The sequence below is a fragment of the Squalius cephalus genome (genome assembly GCF_949319135.1).
Source record: "Squalius cephalus genome assembly, chromosome: 5".
Classification (NCBI taxonomy): Eukaryota; Metazoa; Chordata; class Actinopteri; order Cypriniformes; family Leuciscidae; genus Squalius; species Squalius cephalus.
Window position 1 is genome coordinate 46,689,071 of NC_137126.1, and position 27,734 is coordinate 46,716,804.

At 40.9% G+C, this 27,734-nt stretch overlaps 1 protein-coding gene across 6 annotated transcripts in view; it reads left to right on the plus strand.

Moving 5' to 3' along the window:
* The window catches only part of tnca (tenascin Ca), a 68,513-nt gene that overhangs the window by 20,831 nt on the left and 19,948 nt on the right, over window positions 1-27,734 (plus strand). For 2 of the 6 annotated variants that reach the window (XM_079870911.1, XM_079870912.1), the window contains exons 3-15: window positions 115-1,800; window positions 2,865-3,128; window positions 4,248-4,363; window positions 5,962-6,115; window positions 8,159-8,428; window positions 8,526-8,711; window positions 9,651-9,740; window positions 10,665-10,928; window positions 13,122-13,514; window positions 15,250-15,678; window positions 17,056-17,334; window positions 20,389-20,661; window positions 23,419-23,691. In XM_079870911.1, coding sequence (XP_079727037.1) covers window positions 115-1,800; window positions 2,865-3,128; window positions 4,248-4,363; window positions 5,962-6,115; window positions 8,159-8,428; window positions 8,526-8,711; window positions 9,651-9,740; window positions 10,665-10,928; window positions 13,122-13,514; window positions 15,250-15,678; window positions 17,056-17,334; window positions 20,389-20,661; window positions 23,419-23,691 — 4,677 coding nt within the window. The remainder of the gene's footprint in view (window positions 1-114; window positions 1,801-2,864; window positions 3,129-4,247; window positions 4,364-5,961; window positions 6,116-8,158; window positions 8,429-8,525; window positions 8,712-9,650; window positions 9,741-10,664; window positions 10,929-13,121; window positions 13,515-15,249; window positions 15,679-17,055; window positions 17,335-20,388; window positions 20,662-23,418; window positions 23,692-27,734) is intronic. The other 4 variants (XM_079870913.1, XM_079870915.1, XM_079870914.1 and 1 more) reach the window with 4 other exon arrangements.

The following is a 27,734-nucleotide window of genomic DNA, read 5'->3' on the forward strand; positions in this document are numbered from 1 at the left end:
AGGTCATGGGTTCCATTCTCAGGGAATGTGTGAACTGATCAAATGTATACCTTGATGGATACAAGCATCTGCCAAATGCATATATGTAAATACACGTATCTCCTGATTCTTTAGGGGCTGTAGGAACGAAGCCCTACTGCAGTGGTCGTGGAAACTACAGCACTGAAACCTGCAGCTGTGTCTGTGCTCCCGGATGGAAGGGCCCCAACTGTACCGTTCCCGTCTGTCCCGGAGACTGCAGCGACCAGGGCCGGTGCGTTGACGGGAAGTGTGAGTGTTTCGAAGGGTTCACGGGTGAGGACTGCAGCTTGGAAACCTGTCTGGTTGACTGCGGCGAGAACGGGCGTTGCGTTGATGGGAAGTGTGAGTGTTTCGAAGGCTTCACGGGTGAGGACTGCAGCTTGGAAACCTGTCTCGTCGACTGCGGTGAGAACGGGCGTTGCGTTGATGGGAAGTGTGAGTGTTTCGAAGGCTTCACGGGTGAGGACTGCAGCTTGGAAACCTGTCTCGTCGACTGCGGTGAGAACGGGCGTTGCGTTGATGGGAAGTGTGAGTGTTTCGAAGGCTTCACGGGTGAGGACTGCAGCTTGGAAACCTGTCTCGTCGACTGCGGTGAGAACGGGCGTTGCGTTGATGGGAAGTGTGAGTGTTTCGAAGGCTTCACAGGTGAGGACTGCAGCTTGGAAACCTGTCTCGTTGACTGCGGTGAGAACGGGCGTTGCGTTGATGGAGCGTGTGTCTGCAATGAAGGCTTCTCTGGGGAAGGTTGCACAGAGTCGGATTGCCTCAACAACTGTTTGGGACGCGGCCGATGCGTTGATAGTGAGTGCGTCTGCGACGAACCCTGGACTGGCTTCGACTGCTCCGAGCTCATCTGCCCGAATGACTGCTACGACCGCGGACGATGCGACAACGGGACCTGTTACTGTGATAAAGGCTTCACCGGAGAAGACTGTGGGACGATCTCTTGTCTGAACGACTGCTCAGGACGAGGTTTCTGCATTGATGGCCGCTGTGTATGTGACGCCGGGTACTCGGGCGAGGACTGTTCCAGCTTAACCTGTCCGAACAACTGCAACGAAAGAGGACGCTGCTTTAATGGAGTGTGTATTTGCGACATGGGCTTCCTCGGAGAGGACTGCGGGAAGCTCTCATGCCCGGACAACTGCAACAACCGAGGTCGCTGCATAAACGGTCGGTGCGAATGCAACGTTGGCTTCCAAGGCCACGATTGCTCAGAGCTCAGCTGCCCTAATAACTGCAATGATCGTGGGCGTTGCGTTAACGGGCAGTGTGTTTGCGATGAGGGTTTTGGCGGCGAGGACTGCAGCATCAAAAGCTGCCCGTCGGACTGCTACGGTCGAGGCCAGTGCGTGGACGGGAAGTGCGTTTGCTTTGCAAACTTCGCAGGCGAAGACTGCAGTGAATTGAGCTGCCCGAGCAACTGCCTGAACCGTGGACGCTGCGTCGCAGGGCAGTGCGTTTGCGACGAAGGCTTCACCGGAGAGGACTGCGCTCAAAAGAAGTGTCCCAATGACTGCCTCGGCCGTGGGCGCTGCGTGGACGGCCAGTGTGTGTGCCAGGAGGGGTTTGAGGGTCAGGACTGCTCCATTCCCACCTGTCCTGGAAACTGCAACGACCGCGGGCGCTGCGTCAACGGGAAATGTGTGTGTGACGAGGGATTCGTTGGAGATGCCTGTGGAGAAAGAAGCTGTCCGAACGAATGCAAGGGAGTGGGCCAATGTGTGGACGGCCTCTGCGTTTGTGACGAAGGCTACATTGGCGAGGATTGCTCAGAAGGTGAATCTTATAATAGCAGATATTCTGTTTTGTTTTTTAATTTGCATTCATTTTTATTATTATATTTTCTGTTTTAAAGTTTAGTATTTTATTAAAAAAAAATTTTTTGAATGTCTATTGTTTTGAACTAAAACTAAAATTAAAACTAAAACCATTAAACAGCGTTTGTTGAAATAAAATAAATGTTAACTGGAATAAAATAAAATGTTTTTGCTTAATGCTTAAACTTTTTATTTAAACTAGTTGCTAAGGCAATGTTTCTAATTTTTCACATTGTCTTTCACAATATTAATGTTTTTACTGTATTTTTTAGGTATGCACCGATACCACTTTTTCCAGAACAAGTCAGATACTTTAGTACTTGCCGATACCGAGTACCGATACCTTCATTTTTTATATTTTAAAATATTGGGCAGAGAAACCAAAAGAATATGAATTAAGCTTATCACTTAGCAAATAGATATTTTCTTAAGTTATTTCCATGCCTAATTATTCAAATTTTTTGTAGGATCTTCTGTTACTTTCACTGTTCATATTTTTGCATCATTATATTTTATCTTTAATTTAATAGCACAGTGAATATTTATTGCTCCAGCAGGGCTCAATGACACCAGTGAAATATCAAAATTTTCAGGTACAGAAATTGAATAAAGTAATCAAATGTAAAATTACACGGTATAGTCTTCACAGTATAAAATATAAATTAATCATTATTAAAGTTACAAAAGTCATTTAGTCAAGAGCCGTGAGTGATTTTCTCTTTGTCTTTTGTTGTTAGATTAACATTAAGGACAAAAAAACAGTAGGTTTATTTGGCTAATTATAAACTCATTTCTTGACTAATACCATATGTGTGCCTGTGAAATAGATTTACATAGAGGACCATTAATAAGAAACGAAAGATTATTTACTCTGTGTAGCTTTATTGAAACCTCTCCATAGTTTGATTGGATGAATTCGGGTCACCACAATGGGAACATGGACAATTTTCCAACCACTTGGCACTAAAGGTCATTCGGTCTCTCAACATCTGTGACGTAAATGAGCCTTAATATCTTTCCCAGTCTCACCACCGGAAGACCTGACCGTCACAGATGTAACCACAGAGAAGGTGAACCTCACATGGAAGAACGAGATGCTGGTGACGGAGTATTTAGTCACGTACATCCCGACTTCACCAGGCGGCCTGCAGTTGGACTTCCGAGTGCCTGGAGATCGTACGTCTGCCACCGTCTCTGAGCTGGAGCCTGGGATCGAGTACCTGATCAACGTGTATGCCGTCCTCAACAACAAGAGGAGCGTTCCCGTCAGTGCCAGAGTGGCCACACGTACGTCCACACGCTCTGGTCAACATTACACACACGTGCAATCACTATACACACCTGCACACTTTGTGGTGAAACAAAAATGTATATATGTATGTATATATATATATATATATATATATATATATATATATATATATATATATATATATATATATAATTTTGTCTAACACTGGAATTCCAAATGCGGTCTCTTGCAGTTTTGTATTCTCATAACTAACTATCTATCCAATAATACTAATTACTATTTTTTTGTCTTTTACAAAGAAAAGAAAAGAAATCTGAATCACCTGAGAGGCAAAACTGCATGAGACAAAAGTCTGATTTAGGAGAAAAATGTATCTCATATTTTGTCTTTTGTCATATTATTTTCATGTTTTGCATTAGTTTAGGAATACAAGTTATGAAAAATGAGAAAAGTATGTCTTTTTTGGGGCTGTTAATATTTTTTGTCATTATTACTTTTTAGGATTTTTTTTATTATCTTCTAATTTTTAGATATTTTTATTTTATTTTAATACATTTTATTAATAATACTAATACAGTTAATAATTTATTAATAATTTATTTAATTCCATAATTAATTAATTAATTATTGTTTATTGATTATGACAGTTAAGCATTTCCTCTCACCCCAGCTCTCATAGCTATATCATCAAAATTAAACTTTAATTTTTATATGCTCATTACTGCAATGTTTAATGTAAAAGATTATAAAATATATATCCATCATGATAGTATTTGTTGTAATTTTCCATGCCACTCGTGTCACTTCCTCTTCCTATTGTCATTTAGCTGATTCTTTTATTCAAAGCAGCTTACAGTTCACAAATTATAGGGAAAGTTTGGAACGATTTGGAGTGAAGTGTTTTGCTCAAAGCATAATGATAGTAGTTCATTGAGAAGCCCTTGTAAACCTAGAGAAATCTTTAACACTGACAGTAAAGTTGGTCAAACCTTTCATTGCACATGCAAAACTGTCTAAACAGCATTAGGAACTTATCCATTGAGCCACTATACATTTGCACAGGTAAACCTCTTATATCCAGGCACTGAACACTGCTAATAAACTTGAATGAATGTCATGATACTCAGCTAATAAACCTGTGCTCTTTCCTACAGATCTACCACAGCCTGAGGGCCTGAAGTTTAAATCCATCACTGATACGTCTGTGGAAGTTGTGTGGGACCAGCTGAACATTCCTTTTGACGGCTGGGAGCTCAACTTTCGTAACACGGTTAGTGTCAATGGGAGATAATGTTAAAGGCTTTTATTTCTACGCATTTACCTGTATTTATCTGGCTGTTTAGACTAAAAAAAAAAGAAAACAGGTGGAAAAACTTGACTCAGAAAGTACACCAAAAATATATATTTTTGATGCCTTACTAGGCAAAGGTATTTCGGTCAGTGTCACTAACTTTGTAAAAACATCTTCTCAGGACATGAACATTTTTGGAGCCACATTCTTTAAAGCAAAGTGCAAGAAAAGTGTTGAAATATCTTGAAACACTTTAATAACTTGCTTTAAAACTAATAGTAAAAATTTATTTCTGTACCAGCTGGTAGAACATAACATGTCAACCTTTAGGTCAGCAGATTTACTGCGGTAAGTTGTTCACACAGCGTTTTCTTTTTTCTAAACGCGGTCCTAGGTGCCAGGGTTATACGGTCATGCGGCTGGTTTCAGAGTCTCTCTCTCTCGTATTTAAAACAGAGTAATGGACAATTTAATCACTGTTCATTAGAAGTGATGTGAATGGGCATTTTCTCCATTTGAGTCAGAGTTACAGGCGGCCATGAGCTCATACGCTCATTTAAGGAGCCATTAAAAAGAACCATCCTTGAACTATAAAGTCTCCATTAAGACTCGCTTTAATGGTGCTCCAGAAATCCCAGATGTTTGAACTTACTGCTCACTTTCAGTTCTGTTGTTTCATGCCACCAGCATTTAGGAAACTGTCAACTTTTGCATGACACGTTTTCTCTGTCAGATCATGACTGCCAATAACAGGGGTATAAATATAGACTCACAGTTGGACTTTTGTGACTTTTAGTACACGTCTATTAGATTTGAGGTCATCAAGTTCAGTGGGTTTCAGCCTTTTTGACTCCAAGGCTCCCCATTGTCTACAACAATATTAGAAGAACCCATTATTTTTTTAACCCAAATTTCTTCTTGATAAAATATTTTAGATCTTGGCATACCTAGAAATACTATATTCATTATAAAAATGCCCATGGAGTTATGAGATTTTATTAATTATATGACTTTTTTTGGTACGTTTTCCAATACAAAAAAATCTGAATACTTAAAACAAGATAAACTCACCTGAGAGGCCACAAAATTCATGTGCATGACACAAAATTCAGATTTAAGAGAACATTTACTGTATCTCATACTTTCATTTGTTTAAGGGTAACTCTCATGACAAAGCCAAGACTAAAAAAAAGACAAAATAAATAAATAATACAAATTATGAAATAATTTTTGCATGTGGGAAAAAAAGCCAATTTTTTTGACCTGACAAGATTTTCCATCATTATTACTTTTTTTTTATTTTTATTTCACCCTTTAAAATTATACCACCTTATATATCCAGGTTTTTGTGAATTAAAACAAGAATTTATGTTGTTGTTGTTGTTGTTTTGGCTTATTTTGATGCTTGTTTTGTCTTATTTTCAATAATTTTAAGTTATCTTTAAGCCCCCTTGGAAAAATGTCTGATGGTCCCACTGATCTAGATTTTAACATTTACTAAATATATTACAGGTTTTGCAAAAACACTCATGACTAAAGGAAGCTAAATGCATATTCTTCTGTCTTCTCCATAACAGAAGGAAGAAAACGGGAAGATCGTGAACAACCTGAAACCTTCCCAGACCAACTTTGAGCAACCAGGACTCGGGCCGGGACAGGAATACGAAGTCACTTTGTCCGTCGTAAAGAACAACACCAGAGGACCCGAAATAAGCTCGACTGTAGTGACAAGTAATGATCCTTCTCTAAAGCAAAGCTCTTGTTTATTGTCTGTGTCATGATCCCATTTCAATATTGAAGTAAATGTTGAAGGCGTCGCTTTTGATCAGTGCTGTAATTGACTGCAGAGTTTGGCTTAATCTACATCTGGGAAACGGCTCTAAAGTGTCGGAGGTCAAAGGTGAAACTAGCTCAGCAGTAAAGAATTTGAAGGCCTGCTGTTTGGAAAGGCCAAGAAGAAAAGAGGCCATCATTTAACCAAATGAAACATCCAGCGTGGGCTGACCCGCAGAGCTTTAACAGCCCAATTCTGTGCTCGACTGTGAGAAATCTGGAAGATCCATGTGTCTGGCTTGACATTTACAGCCTTTGCACACATGCAATCCTCGATAACAACCAATAAGGCGTGTTTTGGTTTCTGACAGTAGTTGGTGTAGTTCCCCATTTTACTGCCTGTAAAGTGCTCAGATTTCTAGATCTGGATATATCTGTCATGATGACGTCAATCCATTTTAGGGTGAAATGTGCTTCTCAGTGCATATTTGCTGCATGAACGAATTTTGTAGGCATTGACAAGTTTATAGTCTAGTTTATTCATTTGAATTAACCCTTAACACAACATATTAAACTGCAGTGTGTAAGTGTGCATTTGATTTGTTTCCTCAAATCGTGTGTCTTGCTGTGGGAGATGTGTATATTCAAATCATATAAATAAATACATATATACATAATTACTTCATGGCCGCAAAAAAAATACGTTCTATATAGTATGAGTATGAATGTAATGGTCGGTTTCACAAAGCTATTTTAGACCGGTCTATAGTGTTAGACGAGTCTATAATTTGCTCATAGACTAGTCTAATGAAAGTTAGACTGTTTCACAAAAATAAAGACTGACTTAATTTAGACCATAAAAATTAGACACCTTACCCCCAGGCTAACTTAGGTCTAAGACTCTGTTACCTTGGCAACCAGCAGTAACAATCAGTTACATTACAAACAGCCAAAAGAAAAGGGAAAACGGCTCATAATTTAAACATTTCTTCTTGTTACTACATTCTCCGCTAAATTTCCCTAGTAAAATGTCCTTGTAACTGTTATACTCCTCCAACAAACACATATTTTCCGCTGGGGTAAACTGCACTGAGCGGTTGAATGCGCTTACTCGATCCGCCATGTTTTTTGTTTTGAAAAGTGTCTTATCTTACCCAGAATGCATTGCAGTGTAGTCCTACTTAAGATAGTCAGAGTCTTAAGTGCTTTGTGCAACGGTCTGATTTAGATGTCTATCTGAAGTCGGACTATCTACTATATCTAAGCCATAGTCAAAGTCTATCTTTGTGAAACCGGCCCCAGGACGTACTATATCTGCAATGTTGTCATTATCATGTGACCCACCAGCGTCAGTTACGTCGCTTCACTGCCATTTACAAATCCTCTCCCGTGGCCTCATGGGATTGAAAAGTGTCAATCTTATGCACACTTCAGAATCTCACTGGAAGTAGTAGGTCATCCGGGGACTTTTGCCTACTCTTTATGAGTACTACGAATTCGGACATACTTCTTTTGTCACGTCCGGTTTTTCGCCTACTATTTAGTAGGGAAGTATGCGATTTCGGATGCAGACATCGAAAATAAATAGAGCAGCAAACAAAGCAGGTGACGAGGGAGGACAGGTGGGGCAAATGAACAATTATCAGATAAAAAGACAATAGACAGGAGAGCACATGACACATAGAAACATACACGACAAGCCATGTGCTCACACCAAACAACTCAAAAACACAAGCACAATCTCAAGCCATGTGCTCACACCAAACAACTCAAAAAAACGAGCACAATCTCAAGCCATGTGCTCAAACTAAACACGAACATGCAGCTAATGAGAACTCAAAACATGTAAGCACACGGCCGATGAAACCAGCCATGATACACAGAGCAAAACAGACGCTCACAAAACACACAAGACAAGTGAATGAACACACAACCTGAGACAATGTTATTTTAACTGAATATCATTGTAAGTATAACCACATATCCCTCCTTTTGCTGAAGGAATCGATTCTCCAGGACAGATTGATGTTAGCGATGTGACTGACAGGTCGGCAGTGATCTCCTGGTCCAGGCCTGTGTCGCAAGTGGACGGCTTCAGGGTTTCATACGGGCCAAGCGCAGACCCGTTAGTCCATCGTGATGTCGACCTCTCGGCCAAAGACACGCAGTACAGCCTGGAAGACCTGAAACCCGACACTGAATACAGAGTGTCTCTCAGTTCTAGAAGGGGAGATTTGAGCAGCGAGCCCATCTCTGAAAGCTTCACCACAGGTATGATCACTCTACGAATAAAATATCAGGAGTTTTTCACTTAACTCAGCCAAAGCAATGTTTTACTGATGCTGGGATGGATTTCTGTGTGTCCCAGGCCTGGATTCCCCCAGTGACCTTAAAGCTGTTGATCAGACTGACAGCAGCATCACAGTGGAATGGAAAAACAGCCGCTCATCCGTCGACGGATACCGTATCAAGTACGGACCGATCGCAGGAGGTGCTCATGGTGAAGACATGTTCCCTAGAAGAGCAGGAGACACGACATGGGCCACAATTACAGGTAACACTGATACTGCTGTTACTGAGAACTGCATTTTATTTACTAGTTGCATTGCAAAGAATTATTCTAGATCGGTATTTTTGTCATTTTGTTCTAGTGCAAATATCTAAACATTCATAAATCAAGATTTAAATATTTAATCTTGTTTTCTAAATTCAAAGGGGAAACAAGATTGTCTCTTTCTCCATTGGCAGATATTTTGTCACAAACTCACTTAATTTTGATTAATTTGTCAGAAAACGAGACTTAATATCTTAAGTCATTTTCCCCTTTAATTTATTTAATTTTTATAAATTTGAAATGGAAAACAAGATAAAAATACTAAGCAAGCAAATATTTTTTAGCGGTGTGTTGACTGTGATTTTGTAATTTAGTCTGGGGAAAAAAAGAGGCAAAAAACGTGGCAACACAAACATTAAAATACACGATAAGAAAGTATTGCCACAAGAAACAAACAATTTATGTTTTAACTTGAAACTTGTAAAATAAGAAAGGTCATGTCAGTTATATTCAATAACTTCTGCCGTGATTTTTGCACAATATGCACAAAGATAAAAGAGAAAGATCATCCCAAAAAAGGATGTATTAAAAATGTTTTATCCAAAAACATTTAAAGAAAATAAAAAGTGCTCTAACAAAAATAGAAACTGCACATTTCTGTTTTTAAACCCATACTGTAAACAAGATTTTGATGTGTCACAGATGCAACTTGTTTCGAACTCCTGGAAAGTGCACTTTGTTTGCTGATGTGCAGACTACTAAGTGCTTAAACATGGTGCATTGTATAAAATCAAAAGGATTATTTGAAGAAACTCGCATACAGAAGTGAAAATGTTGACATAGAGATGTCATAACTCAGAATTTCCCCCTTGTTCCCTGCTTGAAAATGCATCAGTTTAGAGTTTCCTCTTATGGATTAATGGATTTTGTGTGCCGTAGGCCTGAAGCCTGGAACGGAGTACGGCATTGGAGTCACAGCCGTTCAGAATGAGAGAGAGAGTGAGCCGGCCACCACCAATGCACTGACCGGTGAGATCTCTTCTCTTTATATGAGCGACCGTTCAAAGGTTTGGGATCAATATTATTGGTTTTTGTTTATTTGAAAGATATTGATACTTTTATCCTGCAAGGATGCATTAAATTGATCAAAAGTGACAGTTAAGAAAAACATGTATATGTTACAAAAGATTTATATTTCAAATAAATGCTGTCGTTTTTAACTTTCTATTCATCAGAGGATCCTGAAAAAAATCACAGTATCACAGTTTCCACAAAAATATGAAGCAGCACAACTCATCATATTAGAATGATTTTTGAAGGATCATGTGACACTGAAGACTGGAGTAATAATGCTGAAAATTCAGCTTTGATCACAGGAATAAATTACATTTTAGAATATATTCATATAGAAACTAATTACTTTAAATATTATAATATTTCACAATTATTGAGAGTATTTTTGATCAAAGAAATGCAGCCTTGCTGAGCAACAGAATCTTCTTCATAAAACAGTAGTCTACATTACACTTTGTTTAAATACAGGCTGTTTATAAAGATGCCTACCAAGAGTTATACCAAGAACAATATCATGAATATAATTGTACCCAGAAATTTACATGATGTCCTCATTTACTCCTCTAATGTCCTCTTTTCAAACCAGTATGACTTTCATCAATGAATCATGTTTTACACTACTATATAGTGAACACTTTTATGGGTTTTTTTTTTGTTGTTTTTTTTGAGCTTGATAACACCTGGCTCATGTTTATTATATGGTACATGAACAAAGATTCTCCTAAAAACCTCCTAAAACAAAAAGACTCCCAGGTTGAGAATGACATGAGAGTGAATAGATGATGACAGACTAGTCTTTATCTCATCAGTCTTCTTGATTCCATTCTCCTGAATGACGATAAATCTTCTGTGCTGTGTTTTTAACCTCCACCCACATAGATCTGGATTCACCACGAGACCTGGAAGTGCGAGACTCCACTGAAACCACCCTGGAGCTGGTCTGGAAGAGACCCCGGGCCAAGATCTCCACCTACAGGCTGACGTTTGTGTCTGCCGACGGGCGACGGGAAGAACTGGAGCTGCCTGCTACTGCCACCACACACACGCTGGCCGGCCTGACTCCTGGCATGCGCTACACCGTCACCCTCGTGGCAGAACGCGCACGGAGAAGAAGTGCTCCAGCCACTGTAACCGCATCCACAGGTGAGGGCTTCCTTACTTTTGTTTGCTTTTGCAACATGATAATGCCATTGTTCTGTTTGCAGGTGTGGACAAGAGATTGTGAAAATGATCATGACTAACTTTTATATGCATGTTTTTTTCCCCCAAAATATTTGTTCATCAGTTTTAGGCATGAAACATTCAGCTACGTTTAATTTTGGAAGCATTCCAAAATGTGTCAATGCAATTCATAGCGCAATGCAATTATCAACATTGCAAGGATTGCTTTAGCATGCATTAATGTTTTCCTTTTGCTGTCAGTTTTCTCTACTTGGTAGGCAAGTTATCTAAAGTTAAGGGCATGTTTATCCACCTTATTTTTAATGTAAGAGTGGGTGTGTGTGCAAGGCTTTCCATGCCAGGCACTTCCAGTTATTTTAGCTGTGCAAAACAGTCAGCTTGATATTGCAAACTGATATTATTTAAATGATTCATTTAGCAGATGCTTTTATCTAAAGCAACTTACAAATAAGGAGTGCTAGCAATTAATATAATTTAACTATAACCGATAATGAATCAAAACATTCAATCGCACATTCAAGTCATTTATTGTTTTTTTTATTTCAGTTATTTCTATAGCTCTTTATACAATACAGATTGTTTCAAAGCAGCTTTACAGGGATAAACAGGAAAATAATGATGCAAACAGAATTAAATTCTGCTGTAAAGACAATAGTGTCATTATTCAGCTCACGTCAGTTCAGTGTTGATTCAGTTCAGTTCAATAACTGTGTAAAGTTATTCAATTACGAAATTAGTTCAATTCACATATAAGCAGCTCTACAGAAGACAATAGTGTTGTTATTCACTTTGAGCTAGTAATTCAGTTCACATTCACAGAAAATAGCTTACCTCTGCATTGAAACATAAGGTGTATAGAATCATAACACACATGGCGGAAACTTTATCGTCATCCCCAGTGCAGAGAAACGGCGTGTGTTAAAGGAACACGCCAACTTTTTGGGACTTTATTTTATTCACCGTATCCCCCAGAGTTAGATCAGTCCATACATACCCTTCTCATCTCCATGCGTGCCGTAACTCTGTCTGACACACCCACCGCTAGCCTAGCTTAGCACAAAGACTGGAGGTAAACGGCTCCAGCTAGCATACTGCTCCCAATAAGTGACAAAATAACGCCAACATTTTCCTATTTACGCGTTGTGATTTGTATAGACACAGTGTGTTCAAATAACAAGGTCACATGAGACACAGCCATCTTCTAACCATATACATAATGGGAACTATATTCTCAGAAGGCGAAGCACTGCTACTTGGGCGGAGTGATTTGCTCGCAGCACCTGAGAAGCCCCGTGGTGAGGAGCAGAGAGTTCGCTCAGAGTTGGAGTCACGTTGGTTTTGTTGATGGAAGTGTAACAACGGTGCTTTTCAGGTGTTGCGCTAATCACTCCGCCCAAGTAACAGTGCTTCGCCTTCTGAGAATATAGTTCCCAGTATGTATCCGGTTAGAAGATGGCTGTGTCTCATGTGACCTTGTTATTTGTACACGCATGTAAATAGGAAAATGTTGGCGTTATTTTGTCACTTATTGGGAGCAATGTGCTAGCTGGAATCGTTTACCTCCAGTCTTTGTGCTAAGCTAGGCTAGCAGTGGGTGCGTCAGACAGAGTTACGGCACGCACGGAGATGAGAAAGGGTATGTATGGACTTATCTAACTCTGGGGGATACGGTGAATAAGCTAAAGTCCCAAAAAGTCGGCGTGTTCCTTTAAGTAGGTTCAACAGATCTGCATACTTGCTGTAGTGCATTGTTTGCATTTGTGCAATTGCGTGAAGAATGTTTCCTGTCATAACCAATTAACACTGTGTCCAAACCAGCTGCGACACCAGTAAATCTGTAAATCTGAGTTTCTGAATATGCCCGAACACAAATCTCTCTCCACACTGCTGTGTATTAAACATCAAATATGATCAGATTCTTTGCGGTTTTGTGGCATCATGCAGCATTTTTCACTTTCAGGAAACGTATTGTGTTGCACCTGGTAAGGGAACAGTGTGAGGGCTTTTTTGCTGGCATTAATTTGATTCATCTGTCTAGATGATAGTCAATCATATTTGGTCTTGAATTTGTTCTTTGCACGTGTGATCATGCTCTTGTCATGAGGTTTCATCCGTTGTTGCCCAGTTTCAAATGTTTTTGTCTTTTTCTTGTAGCATCTTTCACTTTTTATCTAGCGAACACATTTCCTGAGCTCGGTTCAGCCAAAGGCACCGACGACAATGTCATTAGCTTTGTGCCTCTCGACAACTCAGAGAGCCCGTTCTCTGGGAGTGGATACGAGGATCCGACCGGCACCTTGACCGTGTCCAATGTCACATCCGATGGATTTGATCTTTCGTGGGAGTCAAATTTGCACATTGGCTATGATAGTTACACTGTAGAACTTAAAGATTTCTCAGGGAAATGGAACAAGGAGGTTCATCTCAATGCGGAGGTGAATGACACTAAAATCCGAGGTCTAAGGGCTTCCACTGAGTACCAAGTAAGGCTTTATGGAATATCCAATAACCAAAGATCTTCACTACTAGAAGCAGTAGCAGTTACAGGTATAAACTACCTTTGGGTTTCAAGACATCTGTTTGATTTCGTGCCATTGCTACTTTAAGAAATGTTTGGTTTCATAGGTTTAAGAGTGGAATGACACATTTTGCATGAGATATGATATGCAACTGCTCCCATATACCAAATGGTAGAGCAAAAAACATGCATGATGATAATGCATCAGGATATGGATGCTTATTTGGGCTGGATGTTATAGCAAAAAAAATTAAATAAAAATAAATATATATACTTTTTATATTTTTCACTCTTTTTACTCTATTCAATATTTATCTCAATATTTAATTTTGACCATTTCATTTTTTTTTTATAAGAGGAGCCATTATTTTAACAAGAATTGAAGCCAGTTCAGGTTGTTAATGCAATTTTTTTTTGCTAAATTAACACAAGGAAAAATGTCACATTTATTTATTTATTTATTTAATATAATATAATAATTCTAATTATTGTAATAATCGTTTATTGAATATTAAAATGAACCAAACATTTGCTGCTTAAAAAATTACATAAATGCATAAAAAATTCCATGACCTCCATGAGTCATGCTGCCAGCAAATAATGACTCTAACTCTTATATTTGGTTTTTCAGATATATATTGCAAATATTCAGTATATCACCCAGCCCAAGTTTATAAATTACAAGATTATCCACAAATCTCAGTGGAGAAAATAGTTAATGCTCATAACAAACTAAACTGTGTGGTGAAAAAAAGAGAATGCATGAGAAAACTGATTAGTAGAATATTGTTTAACTTGTTAACAACGAATTGAGTTCATGCATGCCGTTTCCTCAAAACATCTCGAGGTCTGCATGGATTGACCATCAGTCTGAAGTGTCCCATGTACTTCCACTCTGGTGGACTACTTGGAAACTTCAGCAATTAATGGCTCATCATAGCCATTAATGGCAGATGTTTTCAGATACATGCATGCAGATTTCAGTGACTCAAGAACTGGTAACATCATTTGCACGTGAATTAAGTTTTATCGCATGCGGTGTGTTTCATATCTCAGTGTACATTGAGAAAGTGAGGGGGGAATATGTTTTGAATATATAATATATATGAATGAAAATGCTTTTTATGGTCTTAGTTAAATATAATAACCCTGACATACACATGTGGATGAAATACCACTTGTTAAAGTGGTGCAACTATTTTATAAATACATTCCAGTGAGAATATTATTGACCTTCATAATGTTAATTCAAAAAGAATTATAAAATGTACTTTTGAGATTTCAGTAGAAATTATTTTACAATTATTAATGGAGCAAATCAAAGAACCACTTCCCAGGATAAACAGGAGATTAATGGTATGTTTAAAGTGAATATAGTCATATTTTAAAGGGGTCATGACAATTATTTTAATATGTTCCTTGAGGTTGACTTATAATGTATAAAAAAACAAAACAAATATATATGCAATAAAACGATCATTTTCAACCTTCATTCTGACCCTCTGTCTGAAATGACCCGTTTTATTGATTAAATGAATGCTTTGTTTAGAATGAGGAGGACTTTCTAAGCTTTGAAACTTTCAGGATGTTTTAATGGTACAAAGACCTCTTATATGTCAAAAGATCAAGGCAAATTTGATTTCTCTTGTCATGACCCCTTTAATTGTGCACCTAGTCAATGACTTTTTACACAGGAAAAGCACTTCTAATTCTGTCCCGTCTTTAATCTCTGACCTTAAATGCAATGAATGTACTTTCCTCTAGCACAGTCTACCTCTCCTGATGTTGTTGCTTTGACCGTCAAAAGTGTTTCAACAATGCTACCAAGCCTCCATAAGGAGGTTCAACCAGCAGTCTCTACCTCCACTTTTTTAACAGAAGATTTTAAAGCTGAAGCCTCAGGTGCTGAACTTGAGGGCCCAAGTCGAGGGCCTCCAAGTGACCTAAAAGTCTCAAATGTGAGCAGAAATAGTTTGAGGCTATCTTGGTCAGCTCCAGAAGGAGCCTTCGATAGCTTCATGGTTGAGCTGAACTCAACGTCGAATAAGTCTAAAGAGCACATTATTGACGTATCTGGAGAAGCCAGGCAGGTCCATGTTGATGGGCTGACCGCTGGCATGCATTATGACATTGCTTTATATGGGATGAAGGAGGGCGAAAAATCTCAACCGGTCAATGTTCACGTCAAGACAGGTACATGGACATCATCTTCAGAAACCACAGTCATCTGTCATCCGCCATCACAGTACTACTAATGTCATTTACTTAGGAGCATTTCTGCAGGCGTAAGATGGCTTGTGAAAGAAATTTGGCTTACTTCAAACCCAAATCCTGCAAGCGACGTTCTGTGCATGTTAAGTATTTAGTTGTACAATACCATTCAAAAGTTCAAAAGAAATGATGTTCATGAAATTATAATAAATTTAAGAAATGTATGCTTTTATTCAGCAAGGAAGCATTATACAGTATCAGTGTTATTTTAGTATCATTGATATAGTGTTATAGTTTGATTTGGTAACACTTTACAATAAGGTTTCATTAGTTAACTACTTTAGCTAACATGAACTAAGAATGAACAATACTTAGTTCATTTTGTGAGCATTTACCAATCATAGTTCATGTTAATTTCAATGTTTACTAATACAATGTTAAAATCAAAAGGTGCATTTGTTTACATTAGTTAATGCACTGTCAACTAACATTAACCAAGATTAATAAATACTGTAACAAATATATTGCTCATTCGTTGTTAGTTCATTGTTTACAAATGAGAACTTATTGTAGTGTTACTGTTTTTATATATGCATTTTTTTATCATTTTAATTTTAGTATCACTCTTTCCACAAAAATATTAAGCAGCACAACTGTTTTCAACACTGATAATAATCAGATATGTTTCTTGAGCAGCAAATCATCATATTAGAATGATTTCTGAAGGATCATGTGACACTGAAGTAATGATGCTGAAAATTCAGCTTTGATCACAGGAATAAATTACTTTTTTAAAACATATTCAAATACAAAACATAATTTAAAAATTGTTATAAAATTTCACAATTTATCACTGTTTTTACTGTATTTTTGATCAAATAAATGCAGCCTTGGTGAGCATAAGAGACTCAAAAACATTTTACAAAATTTTACCGACCCCAAACTTTTAAATGGTAGTGTATTAATTATTTATTAAACATTGCATATTATTTAAAGTTCACTTTCTCCAATCAAACTAAACATTTTAGGTAATACCCCAAGATGTGATCCTATACCTCTAGTGCCACAAAACGCTTGCAGAATTGTTCCTGTTCTTTCCAAACGTCCCCTCGGGATTATGGCATGAAATAATTCTTAACGTTTTATATCGGATCACTGAACATTATTTCTCAACATGAATGAACACCATCTTTGTGCCTCATGTCTTCATTCATATCATTTCATTCCATCTATAAACTGTTTTATCTGTATCTGTCATTGTGTTTATGCCAGTGGCACTGGCAAGTTGAGCTCATTTCATTATGCAAATGTAATTAATTTCAGTGACAATAACTCATTTCTGATTTCTTTGTCTGTCAGAGGAGCAGAAGCCGCAGCTTGGCAGTCTGAGTGTGTCTGATGTATCTTGGGATAGTTTCAATGTGTCCTGGATCATTGAGGATGGCCTTGCCTTTGACAGTTTTGTGATTGAAGTGGCAAATTCAGCAGGTGGTCCAGAAAAACAGAACCTTTCTGTATCTGGTGATGCACGTAGTTTATGGATGTCTGGGCTCAGCCCCGACACGTCCTATACAATTACACTATACGGAGTGCATCAGGGCTCGATCCTGGGGTCGATCAACATTGAAGCAGCAACAGGTATCCATGCTGACCTGGATATCCCTTGTGAAAAAGACACTTAATTGCATGTTATTTGCATGAAAATGTATTATAGTTTAAATTTAGATTAAATACAATGAGTTGAACTTAAGTTCAACTAACTCATCACATATTCATTTCACATTCAATTGAGAAACAAACTCATAAATCAGCCCCTTCTTAATTTTTTGTTAAGTTCAAGTTTCCAGTTCATTTCAAATGCGCTTAGTCATTTCAAATTAGTTGAACATGACTCACTTAAGTACATATTTATATCTAATTTTTACATAAATATTCTGTTGTCTTTGAAAAAATGCAGAATTTTCTGACAAGCATGTATTTATTTAAATAAATTCATAAAAAATAAATAATAATAATAATATATATATATATATATATATATATATATATATATATATATATATATATATATATATATATATATATACAGTGCTATGCATAAGTTTAGACACCCATGCTAAAGTTGACTAAAAAGAGGAATAAAAAATCATCTTTTGGAAATTGAACTTAATGCCTTAATTAAAAAAATGAGGAAAAATCCAACCTTTAAGGACACCAATTTTCTTTGTGAATGAATAATGTATCGTAAATAAATAAATGTTCTTCCGTAAAATACAGGGTGCATAAGTCTGGACACCCCTATGTTAAATTCCCATAGAGGCAGCCAGATTTTTATTTTTAAAGGCCAGTTACTTCATGGATCCAGGATACTTTGCATCCTGATAAAGTTCCCTTGGCCTTTGGAATTAAAATAGCCCCACATCATCACATAGCCTTCACCATACCTAGAGATTGGCATGGAGTACTTTCCATAAGATCATCTCTCAATGCAAATCAAACCAGCTATTAGGCTAACTGAAATAAAACCATGCCAATCTCTAGGTATGGTGAAGGCTATGTGATGATGTGGGGCTATTTTAATTCCAAAGGCCAAGGGAACTTTATCAGGATGCATAGTATCCTGGATCCATGAAGTAACTGGCCTTTAAAAATAAAAATCTGCCTTCCTCTATGGGAATTTAACATAGGGGTGTCCAAACATATGCACCCTGTATTTTAAGGAAGAACATTTATTTATTTACGATACATTATTCATTCACAAAGAAAATTGGTGTCCTTAAAGGTTGGATTTTTCCTAATTTTTTTAATTAAGGCATTAAGTTCAATTTCCAAAAGATGATTTTTTATTCCTCTTTTTAGTCAACTTTAGCATGGGTGTCTAAACTTATGCATAGCACTGTATGTATGTATATGGGTGTGTGTTTCATGTTCAATTAATGTTATATTAATTATCATAAATTTTATATCAATGTTTTATTATATACTTTTATAACACAATGCAAGTGCACATTCAATACAATTAAGCCCACTTCTTTTTCACAAGGGATGGGAAACCTATTATCTATTATACCTTTTTTTCTTAATCTTTTCTCTCTTTCTGACCTTTTTCATTCTAGTTGGGAGCTGTGGTGTCAAGCAGGTGCTTCTGTGCTTTAACATTTCTTTTTAATTCTTCACGAAACCTAAGCATCTTTGTTGCATGTGGCCCATGAGAATGATGACCGAACACATAACGGCGTCTCTCGAATGTCCACAATAATTTGTTGATTGTGAAACGACTTCATTTAACAAAGCTAACTGATTGTCAGCTGTACTGTTCCAGCCACTGTGTCGGTCTTGCCTCCAAGTTGATTGCGTTGGGTCAAAGGATATGTCATGTTTCCATTCATTTCCACTGAAATCAAAGCTTTGTGTTGAGCAGTAATCATTGTCAACCATTATATATCATCCATTTCATCCAGCTACCCCAAATGCATGGCACCACCCATCTCATTTATTTACCGCATTGTGGTGAGTTTTGATGTGCTGCAGTGATTGCAACATATTTCATCCTCATACATATTTTTCATTGACTTCCTTGCGTGATCTCATCATCTACCTGCATCATTTCACACATCAATTGATTTGATAATGAAGCAACATGCATTTGAATAAGTGATCCATTTTGATGTAGTGTTTATTTTGAGGTCTTTCTATGTCAGCTCCGCGGTTCTCAATCTTTTTCATCAGCTGAACCCATTTTGATGTAAAATTTGTATATATTTATACATTTAATAAATTATAATAATTTATATTTTTTTAAAATATACTTCTTGAAATAATTACAGTAGCCTTACATAAACCAAAATAGATACTGGCCGTCACCATTATAAGATTCAGAATCATTTACCATCTTCTGACATGTTGTTTCTTCTAACACGTTTATGATTTTTTTTTAAAAAACTGTTATTTATATGTTTTTACCCCTTCACTGGAAATACTGATGTGATATTCAAACATACTGCTTTCTGGGCACCATCTGATCATTAACTTTTGTTTGGATTGGGAATAATCAAAAATTGGCATGGGGAATAATTTGGAATAATCTTTATACATCTTTTGTGTTGATTGCTTCATATGCACTAACGTGATATTCTTGTTAACCTGTTTTGACACTACAGTGAACAAATACAACAAAATAGCCTCAGTTTTATTCATATCTAAACAAACATTCTTGAAGTCTTTTCCTTTTCTTTTTTTTCTGCCCAGCTTTTCTGTTTTCATAGTGAGGCCCGTTTAACATCACGCATCTGCGAACAAGCGAACAATTCATGAAAACATTAAAAATTAAGAATTTAAGTATTTTATATATTAAATAATTGGCTTATTATTTAAATTTTAATTATATTTTTACAAACTTTGCCATGAAATCTAATTTATGAAAACTGCATGCAAAAATAAATATGCGCTGTCTGCATGCTACAGAAAACAGGCCTGATCCGTCAAGCATTTAGCCTATAACAATTCATATCAGTTCTCACAATAAATAGCAAATCATTTCCTCGGCTAAACAAATTATACATGCAAATTATGCATATTGTACAGCAAGGATGTACTGTAACCACCATAGACATTAAGGGTGACAATGTCCAAACACTGTACGGCCTTGCAACTATACATTACCTCTGTTCCAATAACCGTTTCTCCCTTTAGATAGCTCTCCAATGGTTGGCAGTCTGTATGTGTCTAATATTACATCAGAGAGCTTCTCCATTTCATGGAATGACACGCGAGGAGATATTGAGAGGTTTATCCTGGAGATTATAGACTCTAGCTGGCAGCGGGAGCCAGTTGAATATAATCTAACACACGGTACACAGTCATATGAAATCACTGGGCTACAGCCAACTACTGACTATATAGCTTACCTCACTGGAGTTATGAAGGGAAGGAGAACAGACTCCGTCAGTGCTTTCGCCTCCACAGGTAACTGGAATTCTCTTTTCCTTGCTGTTTTCCCCCGTTTGTTTATATTGGAAGTGATTAATCAGACCTTAAAAGAGTAGTTCAACCAAAAAGTTCACATTTATGTACTCATGTCATTCCAAACCTGTATGTTTTTTCTTCATCTTCATATGTTGAAGATTTCTCTAAAAGTGCTCCATAAAACTCATAGCCTGACTTCGTCATACTCATATTCTAGTCAGAATGTGAGTCTGAGACTGCTCCATAGAGATTTGATTATGGGGCGTGTCTCAACCGAACCAGGAAAAAAAAAAACCTCTGCACTCAATTGGATAGACCTACAACCAATCAGGGGTGCGTTTCCCGAAAGCATCGTTAGCCAACTATGGTCGCAAGTTCATCGCAATGTCCATTGAACTCTATTGGTAACGACGGAACTTGCGACCATAGTTGGCTAACGATGCTTTCGGGAAACGCACCCCAGAGCAACGGAGTAAATGACGCATGTTCTTCATTCATATTTTCAACCAACAAAATGTCGCGGCTCTCTGTTCCTCTTTTAAAATGAATGCGCTGTGGATATCTTCTATAACAGACGCGATGGCGGAATCTACACATGATGTTTCATAAACAAAGTTCGGGAGAAGCACGTACAAATAATCAATCCAATATCAACTTGTCATCAAACAATACCATGTCTAACGTTACCCTATATCAGCATGAGGAAGCATATTCACTCTGTCAACTTACCTAACACTCCTTGACAGTTTTTCAGTATCCCTCCACCACCCCGAATCCTCACTCTTGTCTTGTTCTCTCACAACCAGGAACACGGGGGAGTATGGCTACCGAGCACACAGCCCTCGGACAGCACGTCATATACGCATTTAATCTATCTGACTTATTTGTGTGAACTCGTGAAATCTTATATATGCATTTATTCTATCTGACTTATTTGTAAATGTGAACTCGTGAAATCTCAATTCTCCAGCTGCACTCGTCTTTGTTGTAAACTAATTCAAATCAAGCACTCTTTGGTGACGTAGGTGATTACGTTACCGTTGCTCATCTGTCCATCATCGTATAAAGCCCGCCCTGACAATTTGATTGGTCCGAACAATTTTTGTTCGGGCATAATAGCTCCTCAACGGAGCGAGTCCAGACCGAACTTCCCGACCAAAAAATATTGTGGGCGGGGTTCGGGCTGGCACCCAGGCTATAAAACTCAAGTCTTCTGAAGTCATGTTATAGCTTTGTGTGAGGAACATGCACAATTGAAGACTAAATGAAAGTTTTAGCATCTGCCTGTGCACAATGGAAATCTGAATCTGTTGCCACAAGATGATTTGCATCAGGTTTGCCTTGCATTAAATTCTGTATGCAAACACGTGACTACATTAAGGGTTTACACGACAACGATGTACTAAAAACTAAAGTTTTTCCATTGCTTTTTTTTTTCGTACAAATGACAACGTTCCTCGAAAATGACTAAAAGTGCTGTATTCTGCTGCCAGGCCAGTAGATGGCGATGTTACTTTGTAAAGACTCCGTGCCTATAGACTGAACACATAAGCATGCGCATGACATCACAGTTTTCACAATTTTTTATTTATTTTTTTTGTATTGAATTGCACTTTGAAACCCGTTTTCAAAAGTTTGCTTTTTCAGGCCCCCAAAACGCTGTTGTCATGTAAATGAACAGCCAAAAACGCAGAAAACTTTTTCCTTTTATTTGGTAAAAATTGTTGTGTAAATGCCCTCTTTTTTAGTCTGTTACTCACACAAAGCTGCTGTTTGACTTCACAAGACATAAAATATAGTGCACAAGTTGAAATTTGAACATTTTCTTAACGTTCCCATTAAGTTATGAAAACATTATTTCTGAATGGTCACAAAACGTCAGATAAAAAAAAAAAAGTAATCTTTTTTCTTGGTTACCCGACTGTTAAGGAAACATTCCATTTTATTATTCTGCATGATGGGAACGTTACTTTTGAATGATCTCTGAACATTACTAAAGACCAGATAACTTTGAGGGAATGTTCTATTAACGTTACTGGAAGAATGTTTGTTAATAAATTTGAGAGAACATTGCCAGAACATTAGCTAAAGTCCTGCAACTGTTTCCTGTTAGCTGGGTTCACAGTGCTTTTTGTAATTTTCGCCAAGTTAGCACTATGCACATTGACCGACTTTCTTCAAAATATCTCCTTTTGTCTTCCACGGAAGAATGCAAGTGTAACGGGCGAAGGCCAGTAAGAGCTTCGCGTGTAAACCTCACTCCCCTGGCCTCAAGAGGCTGCGGTCTTTAGTGTCCTTGTTAGCAAGCCCGCCTCCCACACCAGAGACCCTGGTTCGAATCTCAAAGCTGGTCGAGTAGAACTGGTTACATTTGGTGCCGTGACCCGGGTGGGAATGAGGTTTAGGGGAAAGCAAGTGCAATGGACGTAGGCCAGTAAGAGCTGTGCATGTAAACCTCTCCTGGTTTCAAGAGGCACGCTAGTGACTGACGCTAGCAGCTGCGGTCTTTAGCGTCCTTCTTAGTGCGCCCATCTCCCATGCTGGAGACCCTGGTTTGAATTTTGACCAGTTACACAAGCATACAGATTTGAAGTGAAATGAGTAAATTGAAGTGGATGAGTAAATGCTTTTTGGCTGAACTATCTCTTTAAACAAGGCTGTTAGGTGGACAGTTAGCATGGACAGATCTCTAAAACTATTGACAGCAGAGAAAGAGACACTAAACAAAACGCCATGGCTGGCTTTTTCCCCCTGTAGCGGCCGTGCCTGACTTGTCTGGGCTAGTTGTTTCAAACATTACCTCAGACACAGTGTCGCTCTCCTGGCGGACGGGAGAGAAGGCGTTTGATAATTTTATAGTCGAGGTGAGAGAGTCTGCTTTGCCCACGCAGGCGACGGGGCGCACCTTGCCCACAGGTACCCGCTCCACGGTGCTGACCGGGCTCAGAGGAGACACGCGATATCAGATCAAGCTGTATGCCACCTCTGGTGGCGCCAACACAGCTGCCCTGACAACTGTAGTAACCACAGGTACAGCAGAGCATGCTTTTGAGTTCTCATAATACATGCTTTAAACATTTATATTGGGTTTTGAAGATTTGGTTCTCTTACGAGAGTCCTCTCGTACTGCGTTTTTATCAAAACGCTACGGGAAAAGTCTCTTTTCACGAAATACTGAAGCAAAAAATTATCCTTAATTTTCATACATGTAAAGCGCGTTGCAGCAGTAGTCAGCTGTGGCGAGACGGCTTGCTCGCTCATTGGCTGCTCTGCGGCAACTGCATAAGCCTATCGAGCGAGGCCTGAGATGACGTCAGGCCAATGAGGGCGCTTCGCGCCCTCCTTGCCATTTCCCGCCGAGACGGGTGTGGCTAACCTCTATAAAAGGAGCTCGAAAAGGCTGATTCACTTGATTTTCATCTCTTCAGCGAAGCGCACGCATCGCTGGATCACGAGGAAGCAAGCGTCGTCTGAGGCAAGCACTTCAGCGGGACGAGCCACTTGAAGCTGCTGGCCAACGCCGCCTTCTACTGCCGTACCTGCTGCGCTTTCCGACGCATATCCTTTCATTACCTTCTACTGTTCTTGTGTGTGTGTGTGTGTGTGTTCGCCTTGCGACACTCACCCCCTAAAAGAGCTGCGTCTTTTTAAAGATGCCTTCATGCGGCTCGTGCCGAGCCCCACTCACCGAGGGAGACCACCATGTCGTCTGCGTCTCCTGTCTGGGTGAGGACCATGCAGCGCTCGCGCTCGCTGACGGCGGCTGCCCTCACTGCGAGCTTTTGCCGATGGTGACTCTGCGGACTCGCCTGGCATTCTTCTCAGAGCCTGCATTCCCCGCCGCGCTGCCGCGCCGTAAGAAGCGCCGCTCGCAGCGGGTCCCGGAACCCGCTCCAGCCCGACTAAGCTCGCCGGTTCGCCCGCCTGCTTCACCGGCTTCTCCTGAATCACTTCCTGATGCTCAGCGCCCGCAGTCTGCCGCCGCTTCATCAGAGGAAGTCGGTTCCGAGGCCGCGTCGGGGGAAAAGGATTCCTGCTCTCTGCTAGCTTCAGGCAGCGAGGACTGGGCGAGCTCTGAGGATCTCGCGCCTGCTGCCCGCAAGCCCACTACGAGAGCCAACATCGAGAGAGAGCTCATGCGAGTACTCGCGCTGGCCGCGGCGAGCCTCGGCCTCGAGTGGTCTGCACCGGAGCTCCCCTCTCGCACCCGGCTGGATGGTAGCTTCCTCCCTGGTGAGCGCACTTCTCCGGATTCAAAGCCCGCTCCTTTTCTTCCTGAGCTGCATGAAGAAGTTGCGAAGGCCTGGAACGCGCCCTTCTCTGCGCGAACGCGCTCGTCTGTGTCACCAGCATTTTCCTCCCTGGATAATGCGAAAGACCGAGGCTACCTTTCACTTCCGCCGGTGGAACAGGCGATAGCAACCCACCTTTGCCCGCCCTCTGCTGGACGGCGGACTAAACCGGTGTTGCCTTCAAAAGCCTGCCGCATGACGTCCACGCTGCTCGCGCGAATTTTCTCCGCCGCTGGGCAGGCCGCGTCAGCGCTGCACACCATGGCTACACTACAGATATTTCAGGGTGATCTCCTCCGTAAGTTGGACGAGATGGGACCTGAGGCTATCTGCATCGCGGATTTGAGGAGCGCTTCAGATCTAACACTCCGCGCTACCAAGTCTGCTGCACAAGCCATGGGAAAGTGTATGGCTTCCGCCACTGTTGCTGAGAGGCATCTATGGCTGACGCTCACGGAGATGGCTGATTCCGAGCGCAACGCGTTTCTCGACGCCCCGCTGTCTTCCGCTGGCCTTTTCGGTTCTTCTCTCTCCGAGTTCGTGGAGAGATTTCCTGAAGCCCAGAAAGCGTCTCAAGCCTTCAAGCACTTCCTCCCGAAGCGCTCCGGTTCTGCAGCGAGTCGTGGAAAACAGACTCAGCGGAGCTCTCAGCCTCAGCCCCCGCCTTCGGCCGCATCCTCACAGCAGCGACAGCAGCGCAGCTCCAGGCCCCGCTCTCGCTCTAACAGCCAACGCCCCGCTCCGCGCGGGCCGCGATCGAGGATTGTGGTGAAGCCGGAAGCCCCGAAGAAGTCCTAGCACGCCTAGGAAAGCGCAGGTGTGTGAGTCCCGCTGCGGCCGGTCTCTCACCCAAGCGCGCCGCTGTTTCAGTCCCAAGACTTGCGACTGTTCCAGCGTTTTCTGCAAGATGCAAGCCCGCTCAGCCGCCCGCTTGCCTGCACACAAAAGCCGTTTTTACGGCTACCCAGATATATCCCGAAAAGAGTGTATTTTCTGGTGTCCCGGCCACGGCCGATGGTGCTATAAGTGTAGTGTCGATGCCCACTCCTCAGTGCCCATCTCTACACACAAGCACAGCCCTACACTTAGGGCTCGCGCACATAAAATCGACTCAGGTCGATTGCGCTTCCAACATAGTGAAAGTGCCCGCACAAACACTATGTCTCACACACCACAGGCTCTCTGTAAAAACGAGACCTGTGCGCGCTCGCTCTGCTCAGTCAGACAGCGCGCCCAAAGCAGTGAATGTGCCCGCTTCCCACCCACATTTACTCGCAAACATGAGTCCCACGGGACCCGCTCAGCCCTCCCTCACTCAGTCAAGCGCTGTAGTAAGGTCGAGGACGAGCGCTCTGCCCGCTGTAATAAGCGCGCCCCCCGCCTCGAATGCCACAGGCATAATGCCTACGTTAGTGCCCCCCGAAGCGCCTCTGTCACACGGCGAACAGAGCGCGCTTCGCATCCAGCCCTTAGCCAGCCATGCAGAAGCATGGGCAGTGCTTCCAGGGGTTTCGGACTGGGTGCTAGGCATTATAAAGAGAGGCTTCTCGCTACAGTTTTGTCGACGCCCTCCCCGCTTCACAGCGCGCGTCCAAACTACGGTGGTTTCAGAAGTAGCACACCTACTTCGCGCCGAAATATCAAAACTGATAAGCAAAGGGGCGATAGAGCGTGTTCCCCGAGCTCAAAGCGAAGGGGGACTATACAGCAGATACTTTCTAGTCCCCAAAAAGGACGGAGGTATCAGACCCATTCTGGATCTAAGACGGCTAAACAGAGTATTAGTGAAACGCAGTTTCAAAATGCTCACGACCAGCAAAATTCTCGCGCATGTTCGCCGAGAAGACTGGTTCATGTCGATAGATCTGAAGGACGCGTATTTTCAAATACAGATAGCGTCACATCACAGGCGATACTTGAGATTCGCCTTCGAGGGTCAGACATACCAGTATACAGTCCTGCCCTTCGGCTTGTCCCTGGCACCTCGTACATTTACGAAATGCATGGACGCAGCGCTCGCTCCCCTCAGACTCAGAGGCATGCGAGTGCTGAACTATTTGGACGACTGGTTGATCCTAGCTCAATCACGATCTCAGCTCGTGGAGCACAGAACCATTTTACTCGATCACCTCGAGAATCTTGGTATCACGGTCAATTGGGCGAAGAGTTCACTGAACCCCAGTCAAACGATTTCGTTTCTGGGTATTGTTCTGGACTCGCAGTCTATGACGGCGCGGCTGTCACCACAGCGCGTGCTGCACATTCAGCGCGCGGCGAAGTTTTTCCGCCGCGGCGTTTTCACCCCGCTCAGGAAGTTTCAAAGGATGCTGGGTCTCATGGCCTCAGCATCATCAGTTCTCCAGCTGGGCTTGCTCCGCATGCGCCCGCTGCAGTTCTGGTTGAAAGCGCGAGTGCCGCGCGGAGCGTGGGTGTCCGGCCGGTTACGCCTCAAGGTCAATCAAAGCTGTGTGACAGCACTGATACCTTGGTTGGCGGAAGGCTGGTACCAATCAGGTGTAAGCCTGGGGACTTCCTCGAGAGTGAGGATGGTGTCGACAGACGCATCCACCTCGGGATGGGGAGCGCTGCTCGAGGGCAGACCGTTCTTCGGCCTGTGGTCGGAACGAGAAAAGCTCCAACACATCAACTGCCTGGAAATGCTGGCAGTGCACAACGCGCTGACGCGTTTTTGTCCCCATATCAAGGACCAACACGTCGTAGTCCGTTCGGACAACACGGCCGTGGTGTCCTATATAAATCGCCAGGGCGGTCTGAAATCCA